The sequence below is a fragment of the Musca vetustissima genome, unplaced genomic scaffold, assembly GCF_032173495.1.
Source record: "Musca vetustissima isolate MV318-11 ecotype Yass unplaced genomic scaffold, APGP_CSIRO_Mvet_v1 utg36403, whole genome shotgun sequence".
Lineage (NCBI taxonomy): Eukaryota > Metazoa > Arthropoda > Insecta > Diptera > Muscidae > Musca > Musca vetustissima.
The window spans coordinates 11,653-36,946 of record NW_026887148.1 but is presented as its reverse complement, the minus strand read 5'-3'; the positions used below and the strand labels follow the sequence as shown (position 1 = coordinate 36,946).

At 36.8% G+C, this 25,294-nt stretch overlaps 1 protein-coding gene across 1 annotated transcript in view; it reads right to left on the bottom strand.

Annotated features, from left to right (window-relative positions):
- The window catches only part of LOC133334745 (uncharacterized), an 88,580-nt gene extending 63,518 nt beyond the window's left edge, over positions 1 to 25,062 (bottom strand). The window contains exon 1 of the mRNA XM_061543073.1: positions 25,031 to 25,062. Coding sequence (XP_061399057.1) covers positions 25,031 to 25,062 — 32 coding nt within the window. The remainder of the gene's footprint in view (positions 1 to 25,030) is intronic.
- Positions 25,063 to 25,294: the final 232 nt, after the last annotated feature.

Below are 25,294 nucleotides of genomic sequence, written 5' to 3'. Positions count from 1 at the left end.
ATTGAAGCCCCAGTGTCTAACAATCCCTTCATCGGAATCCCGCTGATTTCTATATCGGCGAAAACTCGTGGATCCGTTACAGTCCCTATTCTTCCGATGGCATCTAGAAGAAGTTTAAATTCCCTTTTCTTATCCTTGAATTTTTTTCTTATTTTCGGAATTGACCTATTTGATTCGCACTTCGGGACACCATCAGGCTTAAAAATGTTTGATTTAACTCGTTCATAATTTTCTTTCCGTTCCTTTAGTGGCAGATAATGCCTATAGTTAGCGTAATTCTGAATGTTGTTTAGTCGTGACATCGTATTAATCATCACCTCATTTCTGCTTTCTTTCAGTTTACTTTCTGGGGGTTTTCCGCCGGACGTGGACCCCCCGCTGATTCCACGCCCTTTTGCCGGTTTCCCTGTTGGCAATTTGGGCACCTTGGAGTGGTCGTACCTGGATTTCCACAGCGGTAACAAAAAAGTGATCTCACTGTGGCTTCGCATTCTCTAAATGTGTGTCCTGGTTTCCGACAGTTCCAGCAACTTAAGGTGGTTTTTGTATTCCTGTCATACTGAATGGCTGATAAATGTTCGAGATCCACGCTAACATTTTCTACAGGTGAGAACTCTGAGGGGTCAGTAAAAACTTCATATTTTACGATAGGGTCGAGGTGGTTGGGTTACATTATTCAAAATTCTTCGTGGGAAATTCTTTTCCGCCTCATTGCATTCCATCCTGAGTTGCTCCACAGAGGAAACCACGATGGGATAAACAATTCTTGCAATATGTTCCTTGACATTTTTCTTCATGATTTTAATCATATCGAATTCAGTGATGGGTTGAACTAACTTCGCCCTGAGCTGCCCCATGACATGAAAAAAGGTATCAATTGACTCATTAGGTTGCTGCTTCCTCTGGGCCAGATCAGTTAAAATTTCAAAATTCGATCTTGATGATTGATATTGACTCAGCAGACTATGTTTAAGCTCTTCCCAATCATGATATTTGTGAGTTTTTTGAAAAAGCCAATACCAAGACTCGGCTGGACCCGTAACTATCAGCGGAAAATCCCTTATTACTTCCGGCCATGGAATCTCATACTGCCACTGAAAATATTCCAGCCGGTAGACAAATTCTTCGACTCCTAAACCATGACTACTACCATCAAAAATAATACCTAATTTATTTATTCTAATAGGATTTTCTTTTCTCTGTCTTTCAGGATTTCTGGCTACTACATTTGGTGGAGGCTGTGGCTCTCCTTCGGTTCCTCTTGTTGGTACAGTTCCGCTTCCGGATATATCTTCTCTAACGCTATCCCTATATTCAGGGTTGGACACTGACCTGGTGGAGCCTGAACTCATCGTGCTCACAGATAAGTTCTTTACTGCTTTAGTCAAATCACTTAAAGACTTTTTAATCTGTCGCATCTCATTTTCAACGGCTTCTACTTTGCTTTCCAAATTGTTCTGACAGGTTTCGCTTAGAGGTTGTCGTGTTCCAGCAGTGGCTAAATTGACGTTTTGAGGTTGTGGGGGATTTGGAACCCCTGTTGTCCCTTGTAAATACAAAGGACCGATGGAATTAGTGGCTGGATTATCAGCGATTATGGTCTGCGACATATCCCGGAATTGACATCCAGTTATACCACTATTGGGTTCAGTCATATTGATGCTGTTCTGACCTCGTTGCTTTTTCTCCTCAATGTATGTTGATCTATTTGAATCAAACAATTCTGGTCTAATTCTTTTTCTATTTTTAGATTTTGATCTAGTATTCATCACCTTGACGGCAGATAAATTTTACCTAATCTCTATTCAAAAAAATGAACTTGTAAGTTATTTAATTCCTTTTTTTTTCATTTTTTTTATATAATTTTTTTTTATCTTTTAGGAAAGGGCAATTTGTTGGTTTGTGGCGCGTGCGGTTTTCTTTGTCCTTCAACGGTGTCATTTAAATGATGATGCATAAGACAATTTTAAAATAACAAATGTACTACTCTAGAGTTCTTATGTGTCTTGACCTGCCTACCCCCCAGCATGGTCACTCAACCCACCAGAAGCGGATACTTCAACTCTAGCTATTTTCTAGAGCGGATATCCATATGGTGAATTGGAACACAATCACCGTCTACAGGCTGATGCTACATATATTATATCCAACCTCCTATGTGCGACTACCTAGAGAGATATATCACTTCGTAGGACACATTCGATGTTGGTATGTATTCATCATTCCCATACCTCCGACGCAGTTTTCTGAAAAACCTCACTTCATACTGCAATCTAGGCCTTTGTCCAGATGGGATATGAAATGACAGTTCCATAGCTGCGTACTCTGTGGGCGGTGAGGGAATGTCGGACTATTACATCTATACTAATTGGCTATTGTCTAGCGTCTAGGTATTATACACTAACGTCTGTCATATTTTTAGATTGGGCGCCATACTGTTACGTGTGCCTTTATGCGACTAGGGACTAACTCCGTTCGGACACCAGCTAACTCAGCCGTACTTCTCCTGGGTGTGATTCTAACCCGTTCATCCCAGCCCAAGGCACGCACGAGTTCGTAAATATTCTGAAACAAAATCAACTACTACCAAGATGCATCAATCATCAAATGGACCACCTACACCCGAAGGATCAAATATGCCCACCCTACCATGATCACAATCTCCTCTTATTAATCCTTGTGACCCCTATAACCGCCTATCACACACCACTTACCTTATACATTTGCCCCTCCAATGTTTCTCAAATTTAGTACATATTCAACTTCATGATATCATAATAAAGTGTTACAATTTATTTCAATATTAAACCTAACTAATCAGTTTTTATAGTCGACACAAATCATAATTTTTATCTTAACCTATATTGAAATTTATATTGAGATTTATATCACTAATTTTTCCTACTTAACAGCTACAATTTTTGGAAATAAAAAAAAAATACTTCAACACAACGAAAAAAATCTTATTTTTCTTCTTAAACGAACGGTTTTGTTTCCTTCAATAAACCAATACTTGCATGTCCCTTCTTGGGTCTCAAAAATTAACAATCTGACTATCACAAACTACTCTTCAAACTTGAAGTTAACAAAACTCTTGCCAAACAAAATATAATGTTTCTACCCAGCCTAAAATATCCTAAAAGAGCTCTTTTTTTTGGAATAGACGGGCAATACTTTCTTAGCCGAGTTTTCTTCCTTTTTTTGAAGATTACGATTCGAGAAGTCTTGAAGACACCAAAAATGAACAAACAAAAAAAAAGAAGAAATATATAAATGATTGTCAAAAAAAAATATAATGTCAATAAAAAAAATATACGAGTAATAAAAAAAATATAACATTAATTAAGAGATAATATAATATTGACTATGATTATTATGCTATTTTAAGACTACAATAAAAATCTATGAAATCTTTGATATTAATCGTTTAGATTCATAAAAAAATGTGTGCTGGTTAATGTGGATGTCAAGTTATCCAGCTTTTCGGACCCGGAACTTTTGCCTTGGGACACGAATCGGTTATGATTTATTTAGGGTCTTGTCTCGGATATTCTTCGCTTTATTCCGAACTTTTAGTCGGGGCGAAACAAGTTGATAGACGTTGAACTTTTCGTTTTCATGAAACTTTGATTGGTGTTAAGTTTGTCACACCAGAGAAATAGCTTGGTGCTGAGCTTTCAGAGAGGTGAAGCTTTCACTAGCAGGTACCCTTTATTTTCGCTAGATGGCATTAGCAACTGTTTTGGGATTAGAATGATCCTACCTTATTCGTGGGTAATGTACCATATATGTTTTTTTTCTGTCCACCAAGGATCTCCATACCACATTTAGGGCTCTTCAGCGAATTCAGTCTGCCTATACCAAAGGTAATAAGAGGATTTATTTATATACCCATATCATTACTCTCCTTACGTTTTATTTAACCATTACCTTTTTCAATTCGCTGAATGTTTGTTTTATTATAGTTAGCTGGACGCTGCCAATTCGGTATTTTTCCATTTCACCTTTTATGGATTATAACATTAATGCAATTCTTTACTGATATTTCACAACATCGGTTTTTACCTCTTTTATTTATGCTTCTAAAAACTTGGCACAAAAATATTGCATTTTCAAATTACTTTTAATTTTGGCGCACTGTTATTTGTGATTGCCAATTAAACAAAATTATACACTTATTTTTGATATATTTCTATGCTCAGCACCACTTACGACTACCTTTTATTCCACCAAAACTACTCTCATTTATAGCTTCATGGATAGACTTTCAAAGCTTTCCAGAGATCGACATTTTACTTAGTAGCTTTATCTGTCTCTTTTTCCTAATTAGACAACGGTGGTCCCTTTCTATTTTCTCTAACATACCTTGATCCCTTTCAACTTTAAGAGAACTAACACTGTGTTTTTTTCCACTAAGAGAGTCGGAACACTGTGTCGATGATGTTGTTCAACACTATTTATTCCTTCATTCTAGGTTGGCAACTCAACTTTATGGGACTGTCACAATCAGCTGTCTATTTCAACTAAGAAGAAAAAGAAATACACGAACGAGCATCAATGGTGGTATATTGTATCGAATTATTTTATATTTATTTTATTCAAGCTAATTTTTTCTTTCTTTTTTTCAGGCGATGTTTACCGTGTGTGGCCGGATGTGGTGGACGCTACACTACTCCATGTAATGGTGCGTAATCCCACATTATGTAAAATTACACATAGGCCGTGTGGTGCTGCCACCTCCAGCCGCACATGATAAACATTTTAACTGAGTGGTCTCCGGTGGTGAAGGAGGCTGCTCGGCAACTATGGGTGTACCCCTTTATGGGACACTCCAACGTACTGGCTATACGATCTTGACAAATTTTACGTAAGCCAGTCATTATGGATATATGACTGATTCAGGCATGGCTAATCTTATGATTACCCGCTCGCAGTGCCTTGTTTTGTTACTTAGCTTTCCCCAACTCCCCCAACTCTACCCGCACTTGGGAGTTGGGGATAATTATGAGTGGTTTGGAGACCGCCACAAAGACACAAAGGTCTCGCCCTAAGGCCTTTCCACGCAAATTTTTTTTTTTTTTTGTCTGTGGCCAGACTCACAACAACCTACATTGTCAAAAATTATAATTAATTTAACTCTCCATAGTAATGTACGTACTGCCGATGGCAAAATAATAAAATGCTCATACTTTGACAGATCGAAAACCTGAAAAATAATTATATGGGGCCTAATGGTGTTATGAAATTAGGCTTGGAATCATGTATGAATAAATCAGGAGGGTCTACCGACCATGACTACATCGACGCTGTGTATTATGCTAATATTAATAAATGGACGCAACTACACAATTTACATATCCAGAATAATATATCGCTGGCTCAACGTGAAAATGCAATATGTCCACTTTTTCAAGAAATAGAGATTTTGATACATGCATATTCAATAAGTAAAAATACATCGATTTTATAAAAAATCTACAGTTAGTTCATTCGTTGTTGTTCTATAATGATGAGCAAAGACGCTATGTACAATTTATCACATGTCGCATCAATTCACCGTGAATTTGTTCGATATTCCCTTTAAAGTTATTCTGAACCAGAACTGGCAATGAATTTTTTTCGTATTTTGAAATTTCTTTCGTAATTGTAAACATATGCCTGCATGAGACTACCTTGTTTAATTATTGGCCTGTTCCCGTTATCGTAGTACAAAGTAGTAGATTCTTGCAGTACTACTACTTTGTACTACGATAACGAATTTTCCTTTATGCTATCGAAGAAAATAGTAAAATCGAGTAGATTCTTGCAGTACGGGAACAGACCATATGTTATGTCTGAATTACAGGCAGTGAAAGAATGTGAGGAAATTTTTGGGAAATTTTTTGCTAATAAATTTGAAGGGAGATGACAACAAAAATAAAATTTGTGTTGGTATGCTCTGTGCTAGCTTAGTGGACGAAATCCATCAAGCGTAGTTTGACACTTTTCCTAGACTGACTGATGCAAAGGCGGGCGCGTAAACAACAAACGTCAGTGATTTGACTTTGACAGCAATACTTTGCCCCGAATGCGCAAAGTTGCAATTTAAGGTAGTAAGAGAAATAAATAGAAATCTGAATATTATTCTTAATTAAACATTGCCGCCGCCGTTACAACATCCAGTTATGTTGCAAAGACAAAGAAATATATTGATTTTAATAAAATATTGAAATAAAAAGGCGTTACCGTCAGTAGTGGACATTTTAATAACTTCTTTTCTTTTAATTTTTTTCAAATATATTTATGATGTGCAAATAAGCGCTCGTAGAGCAGCGAGGACAATAGAAGATTGACCTCGAAGGCAGCATAAAATTAGTAATTTTCGGTTGTCTGCCGATTGGAATCCATTTTCGATATATCTATAGTATTGTAAGGTGCAAGGATCTAATGTGATCCGCTCTATGAGCATCACCGACAACGTTTTAAGGTGCAAGAATTCATGCTGATCCACTCAATGAGCATCACCGTTAATCTTTTAAGGTGCAAGGATTCAGCCGATTCACTCTATGAGCATCACCGTTAACGCTGACAAAGCTATAGATAGTATCGAAAATCGAAGGTAGTAGATATGCAGCAGCTTAATTTAGTTGTAGGCATCGGCCAGAGAAACCATGAGCATCATAACTTTAAATTGTTTCATTCCTAGACTTGCGGACGTCATCCTCAGTAAGGAATCTTAAAAATCTTACTTATATTTCCTTATCTACGAGAAAGAGAGAAGATAGAGGGAACAACTTAACCACAGGTCGTATTTCGAGATTTGTAAAACGGCCTAATAACCACGAAGTGGCAGGAAGTTGTTCGTGTCGATGTGCCACAGATCATCCGTTCCAATATCGCGTTTTATACCGGAAGTATAATGATTAATTCAACTAAAACGATATCCGAAGGAGATTGACTATTAATGGTGCCGATAGTTGATGTAGACAAATGAATTAAGCGAACGTGCATTCGTATATAAAAAACATAATACATTTTAAAAACATAAGGTATTGCAATAATAATATGCCATGGATTTTACCTGTAAGGTGATTTAACTTAAATATGTTTAGACAATTACAAAGGTTTGGCGACGTAATCGTTAAATGCTTTTAACAATTTAGACTGTTTGCATATGAAATGTCGTAGACAGTTAATCAGACAACGGAAATTGTCATTGAGCAATGTTTAGGAAGGCGACAAACTTGTCTTTCAATTGAAGTCCTTAGAAAAATTTAAGTAATTGTTTAACCAGACCTATTCTATTCTAGTTGGAAGAAATTCCTGTGCGTTACACGACAGAATGTTTGGAGGTCTTGTGATAGATACCGTATTCGAAACTGGAGTAGTATGATTTGTACTTCTAATTGGCGTAGCCGAGTGTGTGGGGGTGGACGACGTAGATCGTGACTGTAAACCAAAACTAGAGCTTATGTTTAATTCTCCATGTAATAACGTGTGATGTCGTCTGTTACATACACTGCAATTGTGAGTACTTCTACAATTTTTTACATGATGACCTCGGGAGAGGCAATTGACACAGTAATGGTGTCGTTTCACAATTGAAAAACGATCGGAGAGAGCTCGACTACGGAATTCTGAACAATCACGTAGGTGGTGATTTTTTCTGGGACAGATAAAACAATGTTTTGGAGAGGAAAGACGTGGACTATTAAATTTAGCAGCATTCGGAGAATGTGCAATATTACTAATATTATCTAAAATTTCCGTGGTATCTATGCCTTTTATATCACGAAGGCATGTTAGAGTTTGAATTCTTTCCGTAAGAAAGGAATCCAAATCTTTCCACGTTGACAAAGCGGATTTATCTTTAACAGTTTGTTCCCACAACGTAACAGTGCATCTTGGAAGCCTTTGAAGGCAAATAAAAACTAAAATAGGTTCCCAGCTTTCAGTTGAAATGTCGTAGATTGGCATTGCAGAGATACATCCATTTATTCCGCGTTGTAATTTTTTCAAATCGGAACTAGTTTCGGCTTCTATGACCGGAAGGTCAAAAAGAGACTTGATTTGGTTATTAACGAGAATACGGACGTTGTCATAAGTTTCTCTCAAGGCTTTCCATGCTAAATTAAAACTTTTATGAGTGAGTGGAAATTTGGAAACAATATCTCGCGCCTCACCGCTAGTTTTCATTACTAAATGACACAATTTTTCTATGTCGCTAAGTCGAGCATTATTTATGTACACTGCGGAAAATAAATCTCTAAATGTAGGCCAAGACTGAAAATCACCATTAAATATGTCTATGTCACATGGGGGAAGATTTATACTATGAAGTAAAGTATTATTTAAGGATGGAGACGAAATCTCGACATAATTTCCTGTTTGGTTCGTAACAACTGAAAAGAGGTTAGGGTTCTCGGAAATGTTGGTCTTCTGTGTTGCTCGAATTTGATCTATTTTTCTAATTATTGATGACAACACGTGAACATATGCTTTATAAGCGACATCGTACTTGCTGTCAGCTGAAGTCATGTCGTCCGAGCATGCGTCATCCGAAGTTTGAAGGTAACTCGCACAATGTTCATACCTGTCCTTCACTTTACTCCATAATTCCCTTGATTCAGATCCTTGTATTTCAAGGGAATACACATCTAAATCGTCATCCCGTGAGGAAGAGAAATTTGTATCAAATTTAATTAGAGCATCAGTGGCTCTGATAAAGAAATCTAAAGGAGTAAGCGGCATTTTATGGAAGTGTATCAAAAATCAATTCAATAGAAATTAAATGGACTGTATATTTTTATCTATGCACGGAATGCAAGTTTGTTTTATAATTAAATAGTTTTATAATAATTTTATAATTAATTGATCGATTAAAAAACGTAGATTATTTTATTTCAATAGCGGAGACAAATTGATTTCGTAAAAAATCCAAAATTTGTTATATATTTATTATATTCAAAATTGAGCAGTAAACTCTTTTTTCCGTGTATCGGAATCGGCACGAACAATATATATTTAAATATAAAAATACGCGAAATTATATTAAAAAGACAATTACAAAGGTTTGGCGACGTAATCGTTAAATGCTTTTAACAATTTAGACTGTTTGCATATGAAATGTCGTAGACAGTTATATATTTTACGGAAATTGTCATTGAGCAATGTTTAGGAAGGCGACAAACTTGTCTTTCAATTGAAGTCCTTAGAAAAATTTAAGTAATTGTTTAACCAGACCTATTCTATTCTAGTTGGAAGAAATTCCTGTGCGTTACACGACAGAATGTTTGGAGGTCTTGTGATAGATACCGTATTCGAAACTGGAGTAGTATGATTTGTACTTCTAATTGGCGTAGCCGAGTGTGTGGGGGTGGACGACGTAGATCGTGACTGTAAACCAAAACTAGAGCTTATGTTTAATTCTCCATGTAATAACGTGTGATGTCGTCTGTTACATACACTGCAATTGTGAGTACTTCTACAATTTTTTACATGATGACCTCGGGAGAGGCAATTGACACAGTAATGGTGTCGTTTCACAATTGAAAAACGATCGGAGAGAGCTTACGGAATTTTCACGTAGGTGGTGATTTTTTCTGGGACAGATAAAACAATGTTTTGGAGAGGAAAGACGTGGAATTAAATTTAGCAGCATTCGGAGAATGTGCAATATTACTAATATTATCTAAAATTTCCGTGGTATCTATGCCTTTTATATCACGAAGGCATGTTAGAGTTTGAATTCTTTCCGTAAGAAAGGAATCCAAATCTTTCCACGTTGACAAAGCGGATTTATCTTTAACAGTTTGTTCCCACAACGTAACAGTGCATCTTGGAAGCCTTTGAAGGCAAATAAAAACTAAAATAGGTTCCCAGCTTTCAGTTGAAATGTCGTAGATTGGCATTGCAGAAATGCATCCATTTATTCCGCGTTGTAATTTTTTCAAATCGGAACTAGTTTCGGCTTCTATGACCGGAAGGTCAAAAAGAGACTTGATTTGGTTATTAACGAGAATACGGACGTTGTCATAAGTTTCTCTCAAGGCTTTCCATGCTAAATTAAAACTTTTATGAGTGAGTGGAAATATGGAAACAATATCTCGCGCCTCACCGCTAGTTTTCATTACTAAATGACACAATTTTTCTATGTCGCTAAGTCGAGCATTATTTATGTACACTGCGGAAAATAAATCTCTAAATGTAGGCCAAGACTGAAAATCACCATTAAATATGTCTATGTCACATGGGGGAAGATTTATACTATGAAGTAAAGTATTATTTAAGGATGGAGACGAAATCTCGACATAATTTCCTGTTTGGTGCGTAACAACTGAAAAGAGGTTAGGGTTCTCGGAAATGTTGGTCTTCTGTGTTGCTCGAATTTGATCTATTTTTCTAATTATTGATGACAACACGTGAACATATGCTTTATAAGCGACATCGTACTTGCTGTCAGCTGAAGTCATGTCGTCCGAGCATGCGTCATCCGAAGTTTGAAGGTAACTCGCACAATGTTCATACCTGTCCTTCACTTTACTCCATAATTCCCTTGATTCAGATCCTTGTATTTCAAGGGAATACACATCTAAATCGTCATCCCGTGAGGAAGAGAAATTTGTATCAAATTTAATTAGAGCATCAGTGGCTCTGATAAAGAAATCTAAAGGAGTAAGCGGCATTTTATGGAAGTGTATCAAAAATCAATTCAATAGAAATTAAATGGACTGTATATTTTTATCTATGCACGGAATGCAAGTTTGTTTTATAATTAAATAGTTTTATAATAATTTTATAATTAATTGATCGATTAAAAAACGTAGATTATTTTATTTCAATAGCGGAGACAAATTGATTTCGTAAAAAATCCAAAATTTGTTATATATTTATTATATTCAAAATTGAGCAGTAAACTCTTTTTTCCGTGTATCGGAATCGGCACGAACAATATATATTTAAATATAAAAATACGCGAAATTATATTAAAAAGTATAAGAATTTATTTTCGAAATTTTCTCTCAGTGTGTCGTAAAACACACGTATTTTTTCAGTGTATCGGAAATACTTTTATATAATTTTATATTGTTATAATTTTAATTAAAATTTTAAAATAAATATTTTCAATTATAAATTTTATTTTTTATACGACCCACTTTAATGTGATGCGTTGGTGGTTACTGACTACTCATGTAACGAACAACCAAGAATTGACTTCACTAATCAGTGTGGTTTTTGTTGTGTTGATGTTTGTTACTATTACAGCGGCAACGTGTATTTATTGTTGTTGCTTTTTCTTTTCTCTTTTGTGCGATCAACGTAGTTGATCACTGTTAACAAATTGTTTTTGTAAAAAACACTTATCACCAAACTGATTTACACCACACTAATTCTCGAATAGAAATGATGAGAGTCGTACGTAATGAATGTTATTAAAGAGAAATGAAGTAAATTCTATCGCGTAACTATTGCTGTTGACAACCTTAGGTTAAGTTCAATATGTGCAATGTAAAATATAACAAAACACTCACTGTAAGTTCGGTACGTACCTTTATGTGAATATGTGATAATTGATCACAGTGTTTTGTGTTTTGATGACAATACCTTGTAGAAGGTTAGATAGAGTTTGTTGTTGCAATGTTTAAGTTCCTCGTAAAGGCAAAAATGCGAATCGTTTAATTCGGCTCGATCGGACCAAATGTTTAAGTGGGGAATATGAAAATAAAAACCCAAATAAAGTAAAACACAATTATATTAGAATTTGTCCAATAGAATATTGGCGTTTTATTGTCGTAAACAATATTACCTTTTTATTACAATTTGTGTTGGTATGCTCTGTGCTAGCTTAGTGGACGAAATCCATCAAGCGTAGTTTGACACTTTTCCTAGACTGACTGATGCAAAGGCGGGCGCGTAAACAACAAACGTCAGTGATTTGACTTTGACAGCAATACTTTGCCCCGAATGCGCAAAGTTGCAATTTAAGGTAGTAAGAGAAATAAATAGAAATCTGAATATTATTCTTAATTAAACAGTACGTTTACATTTAACCGGATTACGTTAACCCAGTGGGTTTCAATTGCCAATTCCTTTGCATATAATATCAAATAAATCCTCATAAAGTAGGTTAACCCCGTAAAAAGTTCTAATGTACAGTCGAATTCGGTTAAGCGTGTTGGTTGAAAAAAGCGTTACATTAATTCTCGTACATTTAAAAAAAAAATTAAAAGAAACACTACGAAAGGTTACGTATGCAGTAGTTTTGACCTACGTGTATAAACAACACTTGCAATTATTTCTGTGCAGGAAATTCAAATGTGCAGATATCAAATAATGAAACATATTATTGCAATGAAAATAAGGACTATTATTTAATTTGATATTCCCAGCTAAATGCAAAAATTTTGGAAGTGAGAGGGAATTGTGGGCTTAAACGAAATATTTGAGAGGGAATCTGGGAAAAAATATCCAAGAAGTGTGTTTTGGGCAGTTATATACAAGGCCGCTAAATCAAAACTACCGGCATGCTCCTAGGGATTTATGACATTTACCGATAGATTTCTAAACCTTTTTTGCGTAAACATTAGCAAAGATACAAACAATTTTTGCCAATGCATCTAAATTTTTGTCAATTCTCTAAAATTAACAGTAAATATGGAAAATGTTGGACTTTTTCAAAGAGTATTGCAAAACTCATATCATGGCATAATTATACAATGTAGTCTCATGCAGTCATGTTTCCAATTTTTTCATAAATCTGCCATTGACAGCATTCAGCTTTCAAAATTTAAATGAAAATATTGTTACGTTCTTGGATTTTACTTAATCCCGTGTAGACGTTGTTTTATTTCCCAATACAGTTCGTACCGAATAAAACGCGGGTTCTTTCTGATTACGATTATTACAATGAGTTTATTGACACAACTTTACTTTGCACGTTACTTTACAGCTTTACGTTACTTGACGGTTTCAATTCGCGATCTGATTCACAACTGACTACTGCCTTGCCATTTCCTCTATTTATATGGGCCTTGCCTGTCGCTACAGAAGTTTCTAGACGATCTGGTAACATCTGGATTACGAACAATCTACCAATGCAACACACACATACAAACTTACATTGAGTGAACAATAACAACACATATACAGGCGAGGGAGTAACAAAGAAAGAGGAATTAAGCGATCATCAATGATGACGTTTACCAAGAATTGTACGTCAATAACAAAATAGAAAATGAAAGAGGAAATGGAAGGAAGTAGAAAAATCTATACAGTAGTTGTTGTTGTGAAGTTATTCGAATAAACTTCGTAGTAGAAATTTACGTTACAATTCAAATTCTTAAATTAACGGAATTCATCTAAATTAACTTAAATCTAAAGTTATATTCGTAACATTGCCCCCCGCTTAAGCCTGTTCGTCCCGAATAGGCACAGTTCCCGTTCCGTAAGGGGCCAGCCGCTCCAAATGTACAACTTTCATCTTCGACCTGGGACTGTCGCTCCTCTGGATGCGATAAACCACATCATATATTTTCGTGACAATTTTGTAGGGTCCTTCCCAGTGCGTTTGCAATTTGGGGCATAGTCCTTTCTTTCGTTGTGGGTTGAACAATAGTACCAGTTGCCCTTCATGAAACCCATCGGTATTTGCCGCTCGATCGTACCTTGCCTTCATGCGGTTGCTAACCGTACGTTTACATTTACAGTACGTTTACATTTAACCGGATTACGTTAACCCAGTGGGTTTCAATTGTCAATTCCTTTGCATATAATATCAAATAAATCCTCATAAAGTAGGTTAACCCCGTAAAAAGTTCTAATGTACAGTCGAATTCGGTTAAGCGTGTTGGTTGAAAAAAGCGTTACATTAATTCTCGTACATTTAAAAAAAAAATAAAAGAAACACTACGAAAGGTTACGTATGCAGTAGTTTTGACCTACGTGTATAAACAACACTTGCAATTATTTCTGTGCAGGAAATTCAAATGTGCAGATATCAAATAATGAAACATATTATTGCAATGAAAATAAGGACTATTATTTAATTTGATATTCCCAGCTAAATGCAAAAATTTTGGAAGTGAGAGAGAATTGTGGGCTTAAACGAAATATTTGAGAGGGAATCTAAGAAAAAATATCCAAGAAATGTGTTTTGGGCAGTTATATACAAGGCCGCTAAATCAAAACTACCAGCATGCTCCTAGGGATTTATGACATTTACCGATAGATTTCTAAACCTTTTTTGCGTAAACATTAGCAAAGATACAAACAATTTTTGCCAATGCATCTAAATTTTTGCCAATGCATCTAAATTTTTGTCAATTCTCTAAAATTAACAGTAAATATGGAAAATGTTGGACTTTTTCAAAGAGTATTGCAAAACTCATATCATGGCATAATTATACAATGTAGTTTCATGCAGTCATATTTCCAATTTTTTCATAAATCTGCCACTGACAGCATTCAGCTTTCAAAATTTAAATGAAAATATTGTTACGTTCCTGGATTTTACTTAATCCCGTGTAGACGTTGTTTTATTTCCCAATACAGTTCGTACCGAATAAAACGCGGGTTCTTTCTGATTACGATTATTACAATGAGTTTATTGACACAACTTTACTTTGCACGTTACTTTACAGCTTTACGTTACTTGACGGTTTCAATTCGCGATCTGATTCACAACTGACTACTGCCTTGCCATTTCCTCTATTTATATGGGCCTTGCCTGTCGCTACAGAAGTTTCTAGACGATCTGGTAACATCTGGATTACGAACAATCTACCAATGCAACACACACATACAAACTTACATTGAGTGAACAATAACAACACATATACAGGCGAGGGAGTAACAAAGAAAGAGGAATTAAGCGATCATCAATGATGACGTTTACCAAGAATTGTACGTCAATAACAAAATAGAAAATGAAAGAGGAAATGGAAGGAAGTAGAAAAATCTATACAGTAGTTGTTGTTGTGAAGTTATTCGAATAAACTTCGTAGTAGAAATTTACGTTACAATTCAAATTCTTAAATTAACGGAATTCATCTAAATTAACTTAAATCTAAAGTTATATTCGTAACATTGCCCCCCGCTTAAGCCTGTTCGTCCCGAATAGGCACAGTTCCCGTTCCGTAGGGGGCCAGCCGCTCCAAATGTACAACTTTCATCTTCGACCTGGGACTGTCGCTCCTCTGGATGCGATAAACCACATCATGTATTTTCGTGACAATTTTGTAGGGTCCTTCCCAGTGCGTTTGCAATTTGGGGCATAGTCCTTTCTTTCGTTGTGGGTTGAACAATAGTACCAGTTGCCCTTCATGAAACCCATCGGTATTTGCCACTCGATCGTACCTTGCCTTCATGCGGTTGCTAACCATTTTTATTCGATGGCGAACTGCATCGTGGACTTTACTAAAAGAGTTTTGACTGTCTTCATCTTGGTTCACATCGTCGTTTGGGGTAGCACCGAATATCAAATCGCCAGGTAGCTTTAATTCATTTCCGAACAGAACTTTGGCTGGGGTCCGGGATCTGGAATCATGAATGGCCGATCTATAAGCCAGTAAAAACTTTGGAATATGCTCATCCCAGACTCGTTGGCCACTGTCCACCACTTTCCGTAGATGTTCTTCCAGGGTGCGATTGAATCTTTCCACCATGCCATCTGATTGTGGATGTAGGGGCGTCGTTCTGGTTTTCTTGATTCCGTAGGAGTCACACATTTCCTTGAAGATCGCCGATTCAAAATTCCTACCTTGATCTGAGTGAACCTCAGATGGAACACCATAGCGACAAATCCAATTTTTGCTGAACACATCCACAATTGTCCTGGCTTCTTGATTTGGGATAGCATAAACCTCTGGCCATTTGCTGAAGTAATTTATGACCACTAAGACATACCGGTTCCCAGAGTCGCTTATTGGGAACGGTCCAGCTACATCCATTGCGATTCTTTCAAAAGGGGCTCCTGAATTATACTGCTGCATGTAGCCTCGACTCTTCCGTGTTGGACCTTTAGCTCTTATGCACCTTTCACAATTGGCGATCCAGTCGGCAATGGATTTTTGACAGCCGACCCAGTAGAATCAGCGGTTTTTGTTATGCCAAGATGTCCTCCACTTGGCCCATCGTGAAACTCCGACAAGACATCTCTTATTTTGGAGTCTGGGACGACGATCAAGTTCCGGTGAGAATTACCGTCCTCACTTTCCCATTTGCGATATAAGCAACCATCTATTATAAGTAGACTGTCCCACTGGGCCCAATAGGATTTTAAAAGAGGGCTTTCGGAGGTAATTTCTTTGCGACTAGGTCGCTTGCCCGTTTCTATGGCCGAAATTATTTTGCCCAGAATGTGATCTCTTCGTTGTTCCGTCGACCAATCTTCACCCGACTCAAACTGCAATAATCGGACATCAACGATATTCTCTTTACACTCAGCCTTTGAGCAATGCCTGCATTCTACCTTGCATGGGCGACGAGACAGGGCATCAGCATTACCGTGTTTTCCGCCTTTTCTGTGCTCGATTCTGAAGTCATAACTCTGGAGCCTCTCAATCCAACGGGCTAGTTAACCTTCCGGATTTTTGGAGATATAGGTATTTGTGGAAGTGTTTAACGCTCTCAAGGACAGCAAGCAGCTCTCTCCTCATCACACAGTAATTGATTTTAGGTTTCGACAATGTCCGGCTGTAGTACCCGATGACTTTTTCCTGTCCGTCGATTTCCTGGGAAAGGACGCCACCGATGCCGCACGCACTTGCGTCTGTGTCCAGAGCAAACTTGCCGCCAGGTATAGGGTATGCCAAAATGGGGGCTCTGCATAGCATGTCTTTGAGCTTTCTGAATACCTCTTCTTGGTCGTTGCCCCACTGAAACCTCTGGCCATTTTGCGTCAAGCGGTGTAGACAGGCGGCGATGTTGGCAAAATTTGGGACAAATCGACGGTAGTAGGTGCAGAGACCCAGAAAGCTTCGCAGCTCATGGAGATTTCGGGGCTGCGGCCAATCTCTGACTGCTTGAATTTTCTCATTATCCGTCGATATGCCCTCCGGTGTCACGTGGTGCCCCAGGAACTTCACCTCTCGTTGGAAGAGACTGCACTTCTTTGGATTTAAATTGAGACCTGAAGACGAAAGCTGCTGTAGAACATCCTTTAAGTTCTTGATGTGTTCGTCGAAGTTGCGTCCCATGACTATGATGTCATCCAGGTATATGAGGCACGACTTCCACTGCAGCCCTTTTAACACACGCTCCATCAGCCTTTCAAATGTAGCCGGAGCGTTGCAGAGTCCGAATGGCATGACATTGAACTGCCAGAGACCCCCATTAACGCCAAACGCTGTTTTCTCTTTATCTTTCTCGGCGATCTCTACTTGCCAGTACCCACTCTGCAGGTCGAGGGTGGAGAACCATGACGTCCCGGCTAATGTGTCCAATGTGTCGTCGATTCTTGGGAGCGGATAGCTGTTTTTCTTGGTGACATCATTCAACTTTCGGTAGTCCACACAAAATCGGGTGCTTCCGTCTTTCTTCTTGACCAATACCACTGGGGAGCACCATGGACTTGACGATGGTTCTATTACACCACTCTTTTCCATTTCACTTATCAGCTTCTGGACCTCGTATCTTTTTGCCAGGGGAACACTTCTTGGAGGCTGTTTAATGGGTCTCGCGTCTGCTGTATTGATTTCATGCTTCACCATTGATGTTCTTCCTTGGTGCTCTTTTGTCAACGCAAAGGTAGATGCATATCTCCATAATAGCTGCTTAGCCTTGTTCCTCTCGGAAGGTGATAATTGGTGTGTCCACTCTTTTATGTAGCCGTCGAGGTGCTTCTTCTCCATGGATGCTAGCTTTTCGGTGCTAGTTTCCAAACTAACTACAGCTTCAGCTGGTGTGCATTGTCCAACATCGGAAAATTGGCAAATTTGCTCTTGCTTGTTTGACAGGTTCAAAACTCTAACAGGAATCAATCCGTCCTTGTTGCTTTTCACCAGGGCATTCGCTATTAGGATGTTACTGTTTATGTTTTTTGCTGGTTCCACCACCCACAACTTCTCGGCTCCACAATCTCCATTCATTGGTACCCATATTATTGCTTCGGCACAGGGCGGTATTATCTCTGGATGGTCCGTAGTACTTTCATCGTAGCCCACGTTTAATGGAATTTCGACGTTAGACAAGGTCATCACACGCTCTTTCATATCCAGATTGATACCAAAGGCAATCATAAAATCTGCGCCTATTATCACTTCGTCTATGATATCAGCAACTATAAACTCGTAATTCTCCGATTTTTTGGCAATAGTTACTCTCAGGGTAATCTTGCCGTGTATTGCCGAGGGCTCCCCCGTTGCTGTGGGCAGTCTGACTCCATTAATTTGCGTTACTTTTCCCTTTACCAGATCTGATCTTATGATGGACTTTGATGCGCCAGTATCTAACGTCAGAACTCGCTTATCACCATTGATGTACCCAGTTGTTGTTAGGTTGTGACTTTTCTGTTGTACTATTGCTATGGAGATTGTGGGGCCATCGTCGATGGGAGCCAGTTCATGCCCCGCTGGACTGGCTCGATTTAGTTTAACGGTGACTCATTGGTGGACTGTTGAGCCATTCTTCTACCATCTTTCGTTGGAGGTGGTGACGATGACCTGGATCGTTTGCGCTTAGCTCTGCATTCGCGCACAATATGACCTGCTTTATCGCAGTTGTAGCATCTAATCCTGGGCTTAGTCATCCCAACTAACTTTGTTTCTTCTATTACTCGCCTCATGGCGTCTTCGATCGAGTTAACGAGAGATTTGGGTTCGCAACATTCGGTCTTCAGTTGGCGAATCTTGTGGGTCTGGGGCTTAACAATTATTCTTGCCGTCTCTTGGGCAAGGGCAAACGACACGGTTTCGGCAAATGACGCTTTTGGTGACGCATATGTTGCACATTTAATCTCAGGGTCACGTATGCCATTCACAAAGGTTTCGATTGGGTGATTCTCTCCTGGATACGCCATTAGCACGAAACGTTCCACCTCAGCTGCAAAGTCTTGCAACGTCTCGTTTGCCCTCTGCACTCTTCCCCTTAATTCCATAAGGTAGATGTTTCGTTTATGTTCGCCACCGTACTTACGTTCCAGTGCAGCCATAACATCTTCATAGTTGTTTCTAGAAGCGACAGGAATACTCTGCACAACATCAGCAGCACTGCCCTTCAATGCCAGAAGTAGTGCCACCACTTTGTCGCTGTCGTTCCACGAATTTCTAGAAGCCACTGTCTCGAACTGTAACTTGAAAACATTGAATGACGTAGAGCCGTCAACAGGAGGTTTGATTTTAGTGTGTTATCAGGAACTCGCACCGGACCACCTTTGATTTCCAGTTCCGAAATTTTCTTCTCCAGATTCGTAAACCTGTGATCGTTGACCAGAAATTTCTCGTCAACCGACTGCACTTTCTTATCCAACTCCTTAACTTGGACCTCCACGGTTTCCACTCTCCTCCCAATAACTTCTGTAATGTACTCGAGTTTATCGTTCATTCTACAATTAACTGACTTGAGTTCATCTAACTTTCTGGAATTCTCTTCGAACATTTTAGCCAGCATTTCTCTTAAATCGTCACCCCTGGCAGCTACTGACGAGACTTCCCCACCGTTGGATTCGCCCATTTCCGATAAACCCACTTCATCCTTACTGTCAAACTCATATGTATCGATGTTCATACCACGGCACTCGAACTCATCCAACAGACGTTTTTGTAGTTCAGCTTTGTTGCCAGTAGAGGACAATTCCAATTTATTGAGCTCCTTCTTCAAGTATTCCACTCGTAGATCCTTAAACTTCGTCGTAGTATTATCGTAACCTCACTTCCGACACCAATTGGTACGTTCATGGATTTTGCTTAATCCCGTGTAGACGTTGTTTTATTTCCCAATACAGTTCGTACCGAATAAAACGCGGATTCTTTCTGATTACGGTTATTACAATGAGTTTATTGACACAACTTTACTTTGCACGTTACTTTACAGCTTTACGTTACTTGACGGTTTCAATTCGCGATCTGATTCACAACTGACTACTGCCTTGCCATTTCCTCTATTTATATGGGCCTTGCCTGTCGCTACAGAAGTTTCTAGACGATCTGGTAACATCTGGATTACGAACAATCTACCAATGCAACACACACATACAAACTTACATTGAGTGAACAATAACAACAACACATATACAGGCGAGGGAGTAACAAAGAAAGAGGAATTAAGCGATCATCAATGATGACGTTTAACAAGAATTGTACGTCAATAACAGAATAGAAAATGAAAGAGGAAATGGAAGGAAGTAGAAAAATCTATGCAGTAGTTGTTGTTGTGAAGTTATTCGAATAAACTGCGTAGTAGAAATTTATGTTACAATTCAAATTCTTAAATTAACGGAATTCATCTAAATTAACTTAAATCTAAAGTTATATTCGTAACAATATATTCCTTCATTGGCAAAAATTTCTAAATAATTTAACGTATACATTTTTGAAGTTCCCTGCCTCTAAAACTTATAAATACATATAACTTATAACAACTATGGTTAAATCTTGAGAGCAATTTCAGCCTTAGAAAATATGTTTTGTTGAATTTATTGAAAATATATTCCTTCATTGGCAAAAATTTCTAAATAATATATATTTATAAACTTTTTGAAGTTCCCTGCCTCTAAAACTTATAAATACATATAATGGTGTTTTTACAGGATATGTATTTTACATATGTGCTGTCACTTTTTTGCATATGGAAATCGAACTCGTCATGCATATGGAAATCGAACTCGAACATACGGAAATTTCAATGTGTCAAAACGATATGCAATTACATATGTATTTTTTCCGAATAGGACACGCTCTATTTTCGTATGTGAAACATTAGGAAATCAGCTGTTTGAATGAAACACATTGTTGGAAGAAAATATTTCAATTGCAAGTCAAAGGATGAAAAGGCGACAATTACAAATTATTATTTCGTTTGTGGGTGTTTAATAAAAACATGATGTTGATTTAAGAAAAAATAAAATAGTTTTTTTTGTTTATAGGTTATGTCATATGTAAAATACATATGCCGATTTGAACACAAAAATAAATGTTTTGTGTACGCCGCTAATTTTGACACACATAAGGAATTACATATGGATGAAAAAGTGACAGCACATATGTAAAATACATATCGTGTAAAAACACCATAAGTTATAACAACTATGGTTAAATCTTGAGAGAAATATTCAGCTTTAGAAAATATGTTTTGTTGAATTTATTGAAAATATGGATTTTTTTTACTTCATAACATTGTCAAGTATTTCGCTGGAGACACATATGTGTGTATTCACCAGGACTGGTTATTGAATACTTGCAGAATGTTAAGTACTCATTTATTTATTATCATTTCATCATACATGAATACATAAAGTATGGAAATAATAATAATAGGTGTGTCTGTTTACTTTTCCAGTAACATTTACTCAGTAAAAGTCCATTTACATATACGATTTTAAATCGACTCGATTAACGAAATCCAGAAATACACCCTAATTGTTTACACATACCATTAATCATGACCTAAATGCCGATCAGCTGATGTTTGTTAGTATACATACAAAATTATGAATTTGCGCCAAAAATATTTTTCTTTGCAATTTGTAGATGAACAGAAAAATTACAACAATGGAAATTTTTTTTCAAAGCTGTTATCGTTTGGAACGTAAAAAACCCACATAAAAATACTCAAAATTGAAAAAAATTTTGATTTTCCTTTGATCATTCATTTTTTATTTGGCAACCGTTAAATTTAAAAAAAAAACAGCATGTAGAAACAGTTGCAAATTTTGGTACTTTGTTTGAGAGTTGTATGTTTTCGTGCAAAAACTGCATTGCATCTATTAGTATTATGATTTCGATCATGATTTAAAAAAAACCCTGCTGCACGATTGTTTAAATTTGTATGATAAATCATGGTAAATTCAGACTGATTAAGAAAATAAACCCTGATACAGCCTTTAATCATGATTAGATGTTATATGTAAATCCGCTTTAAGTTCTAGTTCAGAGAGTAAGCCGTGTTTACTATCTTTTGCGATAATATTTAAAAATGTAAACAGACAACATTTAGTATGATTCAGCAAATAAACAGCTGATTCAAGAAAAAAATTTTATGTCAATTCGTAACTTTAGTAAACAAAAAGTACGCTTGTTACAAAATTAAAAATAGCGCAACTCTTATATCTCTCTCAAGAGAGAGAAACTCTCAACACCAATCCCAATCCCGATAAGTGTAAAGCCCCGCTAATTTTTATATATCTTAATTTCAAATTGAACTTTGCAAATTAAAAAAATGTTTTGAATAATTTTTGTGTTTGGTCATAAAACAGCTAATCCAAAAATGGCTGAGTTTGCAAAATAAAATTGCATAAAATTCTTTCAGTAAACTCCAGTAAGTTTGTTGTTGAACTGTCAAACTTGCTCTCCCACTTGACTCTCTTTTACTGGATTTTTAGGTAAACAGCCAACATTTAGCAACGTTTGGTAACAATTGTTACCAAATATCGAGTAGACAGACACAACTAATTTTAAATTACAAGCGTTTATAAAATGAATTAGTTCTTCCTAATGATGAGGGTTATTCGATTTGAGCACATCGGGTAAGTTGTTGAATATTTTGAAAAAGTTATAGTTCTACCTTTGGGTCTCATATTTTTTACAGAGGAAAATTATATGTTTTTTGTATTCGATAACTTTACATAAATTACCGAGATTGGAGTTCACAATGCCATTTTATAAAGATATTTTTTACTGTAAGTATGTCCACAATAGAGCCGATTGATGATTTTGATATTTTCAGGTTTAAGCCTTGACGTTTTGTTCCATTGTAATTTCGACGGTTCTGGGAAAAATTGGGAGAAGTATGTGCCTTTGGTCAGTGATATATCTTTATAATGTTTCTAAATTCCATCCATATGTTTGAATCAATACTTCCACAATTTGCTGCGTGTTTGGCGTAGTAGTCAGCTGTTTCATTAGGAGAAATGCCTACGTGCGACGGTGTCCATATGAAGGTTCCTTTGCTGATGTTCGATTGCAAGACGTTTCGGATGACGCTGAACACGTTAGTTTTTTGATGAATTGTTTCTGTGAAGAAGACAGACATTTTTGCTGTCGGTGAGAATAGCTGCAGCTCTTATTTCTTCCTCTATGATGATATCAATCGCTTTCTCAATGGCATGTAGTTCACCAGTTAACGAAGACACTTTTTCTAGAATTTATTTTATTTTTATTTTATTTATTAAAGAGATTCATATATAATACTAAGACTTCAGTGGCCAATTTAGTGTATCTCACGACAATTTAAACCTGAGTTATATTATACAAATAAAAAACTATGTAACTATATTAATTTTTAAATTAAATTTAACATAAGTTCAAAGTTCATGGCTCCCAAGCCAATAAAAATAAAAAGAAAACAATATGGAAAGATAAGAACAGCCCAATGAGTGGTAGCACAATCCGACTGGTTAAGTAATAACATAATAAATGTATATTAAATATGCTATTCAAGTAATTCTTGAAAATACTCCATCATTTTCAGACGAAAGACATTATTGCTATGAGAAAAAATACGCAGTTCTAGTAGCAAAAAATTCCAAACGCGCAACTTTTACCAAGAATGACCTAGAATATATATTTTTCCTAATCCTAGGAATATAAATCTGAGGATTACTTATTGAATGTGAAAACTGAAATAAACGTCTAAAGGGGCAAGGTATACCATTCTTAATCAGATTATAAAAAATCAAAATGCAACGATTGTTTATATACATTTCAAAAGAACATCTCAGAAATCGAATATCATAGGCAGAAGTATGACTATCTCGGCGAAGACTGTATACAAAACTTATAATAGTATTCACAATACGCTTCAATTTTAACACCAATATTAACACCGATTGTACCCGAATAAACCTCAAGTCCGTACAAAACCTGAGAGAGTAAAAGAGAATTAGCTAGCATTAATTTTATTCGGTGAGGAAGGTATAAATTTGACCAATAGATCCTGCGTAACATGATCCATACTTTGCCGAACAAAGCATCAATGTGACTTCTCAACGAAAGATCACAGTCAATATTTACACCGAGACACTTATGCTGCTGTACAAAATCTATTCTAATTTTGTTCATGAAAATTTTAAAAAAAGGCAAAACACGATTACAAAATGGTATTGCCTTAGTCTTGGATGGGTTGACCATTAGTGAATTGCCCAATCAACAAAACGATTTAAATTTGCGTTTATATTACCTTCAAGTACATCCAAGTCAGTACGTCTACCATAAAAAAGTATATGCATGTCATCTGCAAAACAAAAGTTGAGCAACAAGGAGTGTGTGTATAGGAAGGAAGGTCATTTATATATAAAATAAGCAAAAGTGGGCCTAGGACAGATCCCTGTGGTACCCCACAAATTGAAAAAATTAATTTGCAAGCCGGTCTTGAAAAGTTAAATTCATCTTTTAACTTACTTACAAGCCGCATGTAATCAATAGAATTGAAGGCTTTAGACAAATCTAAGGATACCATAATACTAATCCTGCCATCATTAATAGTTTTACGAATCGTGTCAGTTAGTTGAAGCAGCAAGTGAGTACTATTATGTCCATGACGAAAAGCATATTGACATTCATTTATTCTGTTTACACAAGCCGTAAGCATTTGCTTTTTAATAATATGTTCCATTTTTTTTTTTTTGATAATGCTGATAAAATTGATATGGGTCTCAAGTCATCCGGATCACGTACAGTGCGAGATTTGGGAATGGGCACCACACGAGCAGTTAAGTTAGTATAGAGTTGAAAAGATTTAAAATTATATCAGAGATGCAGATTTAGACTTCACTTTACCCATTGCCTCTATTAGCTCTTCTTCATCTACACAACGAAATGAAAATTACGAATCCAAATCAGGGAATTCATCAACATTAAAATACACGTCAGTATTGGTATTACCAGTATTCACAAAGCACTCGTTAATATCATTCACATCAATATTGATCATATCATTGTCATTCCCACACATCCAGAACTTCGATGTACATTCCAGAGCCTAGTTGGGTCCATATTCCCAAAAACCTTAGCGAAATGATGTCTCCTCTTTTTGCGTATAATAGATTTAGCCATATTTCTATATTTGCAATAGATTTGCCAACTTATTAGAGATCGGTCTCTTTGGAACGCCAAGAAAGCTAAATCCCTTAATGATCTGACTTCACTAGAATCCATCCAAGGCT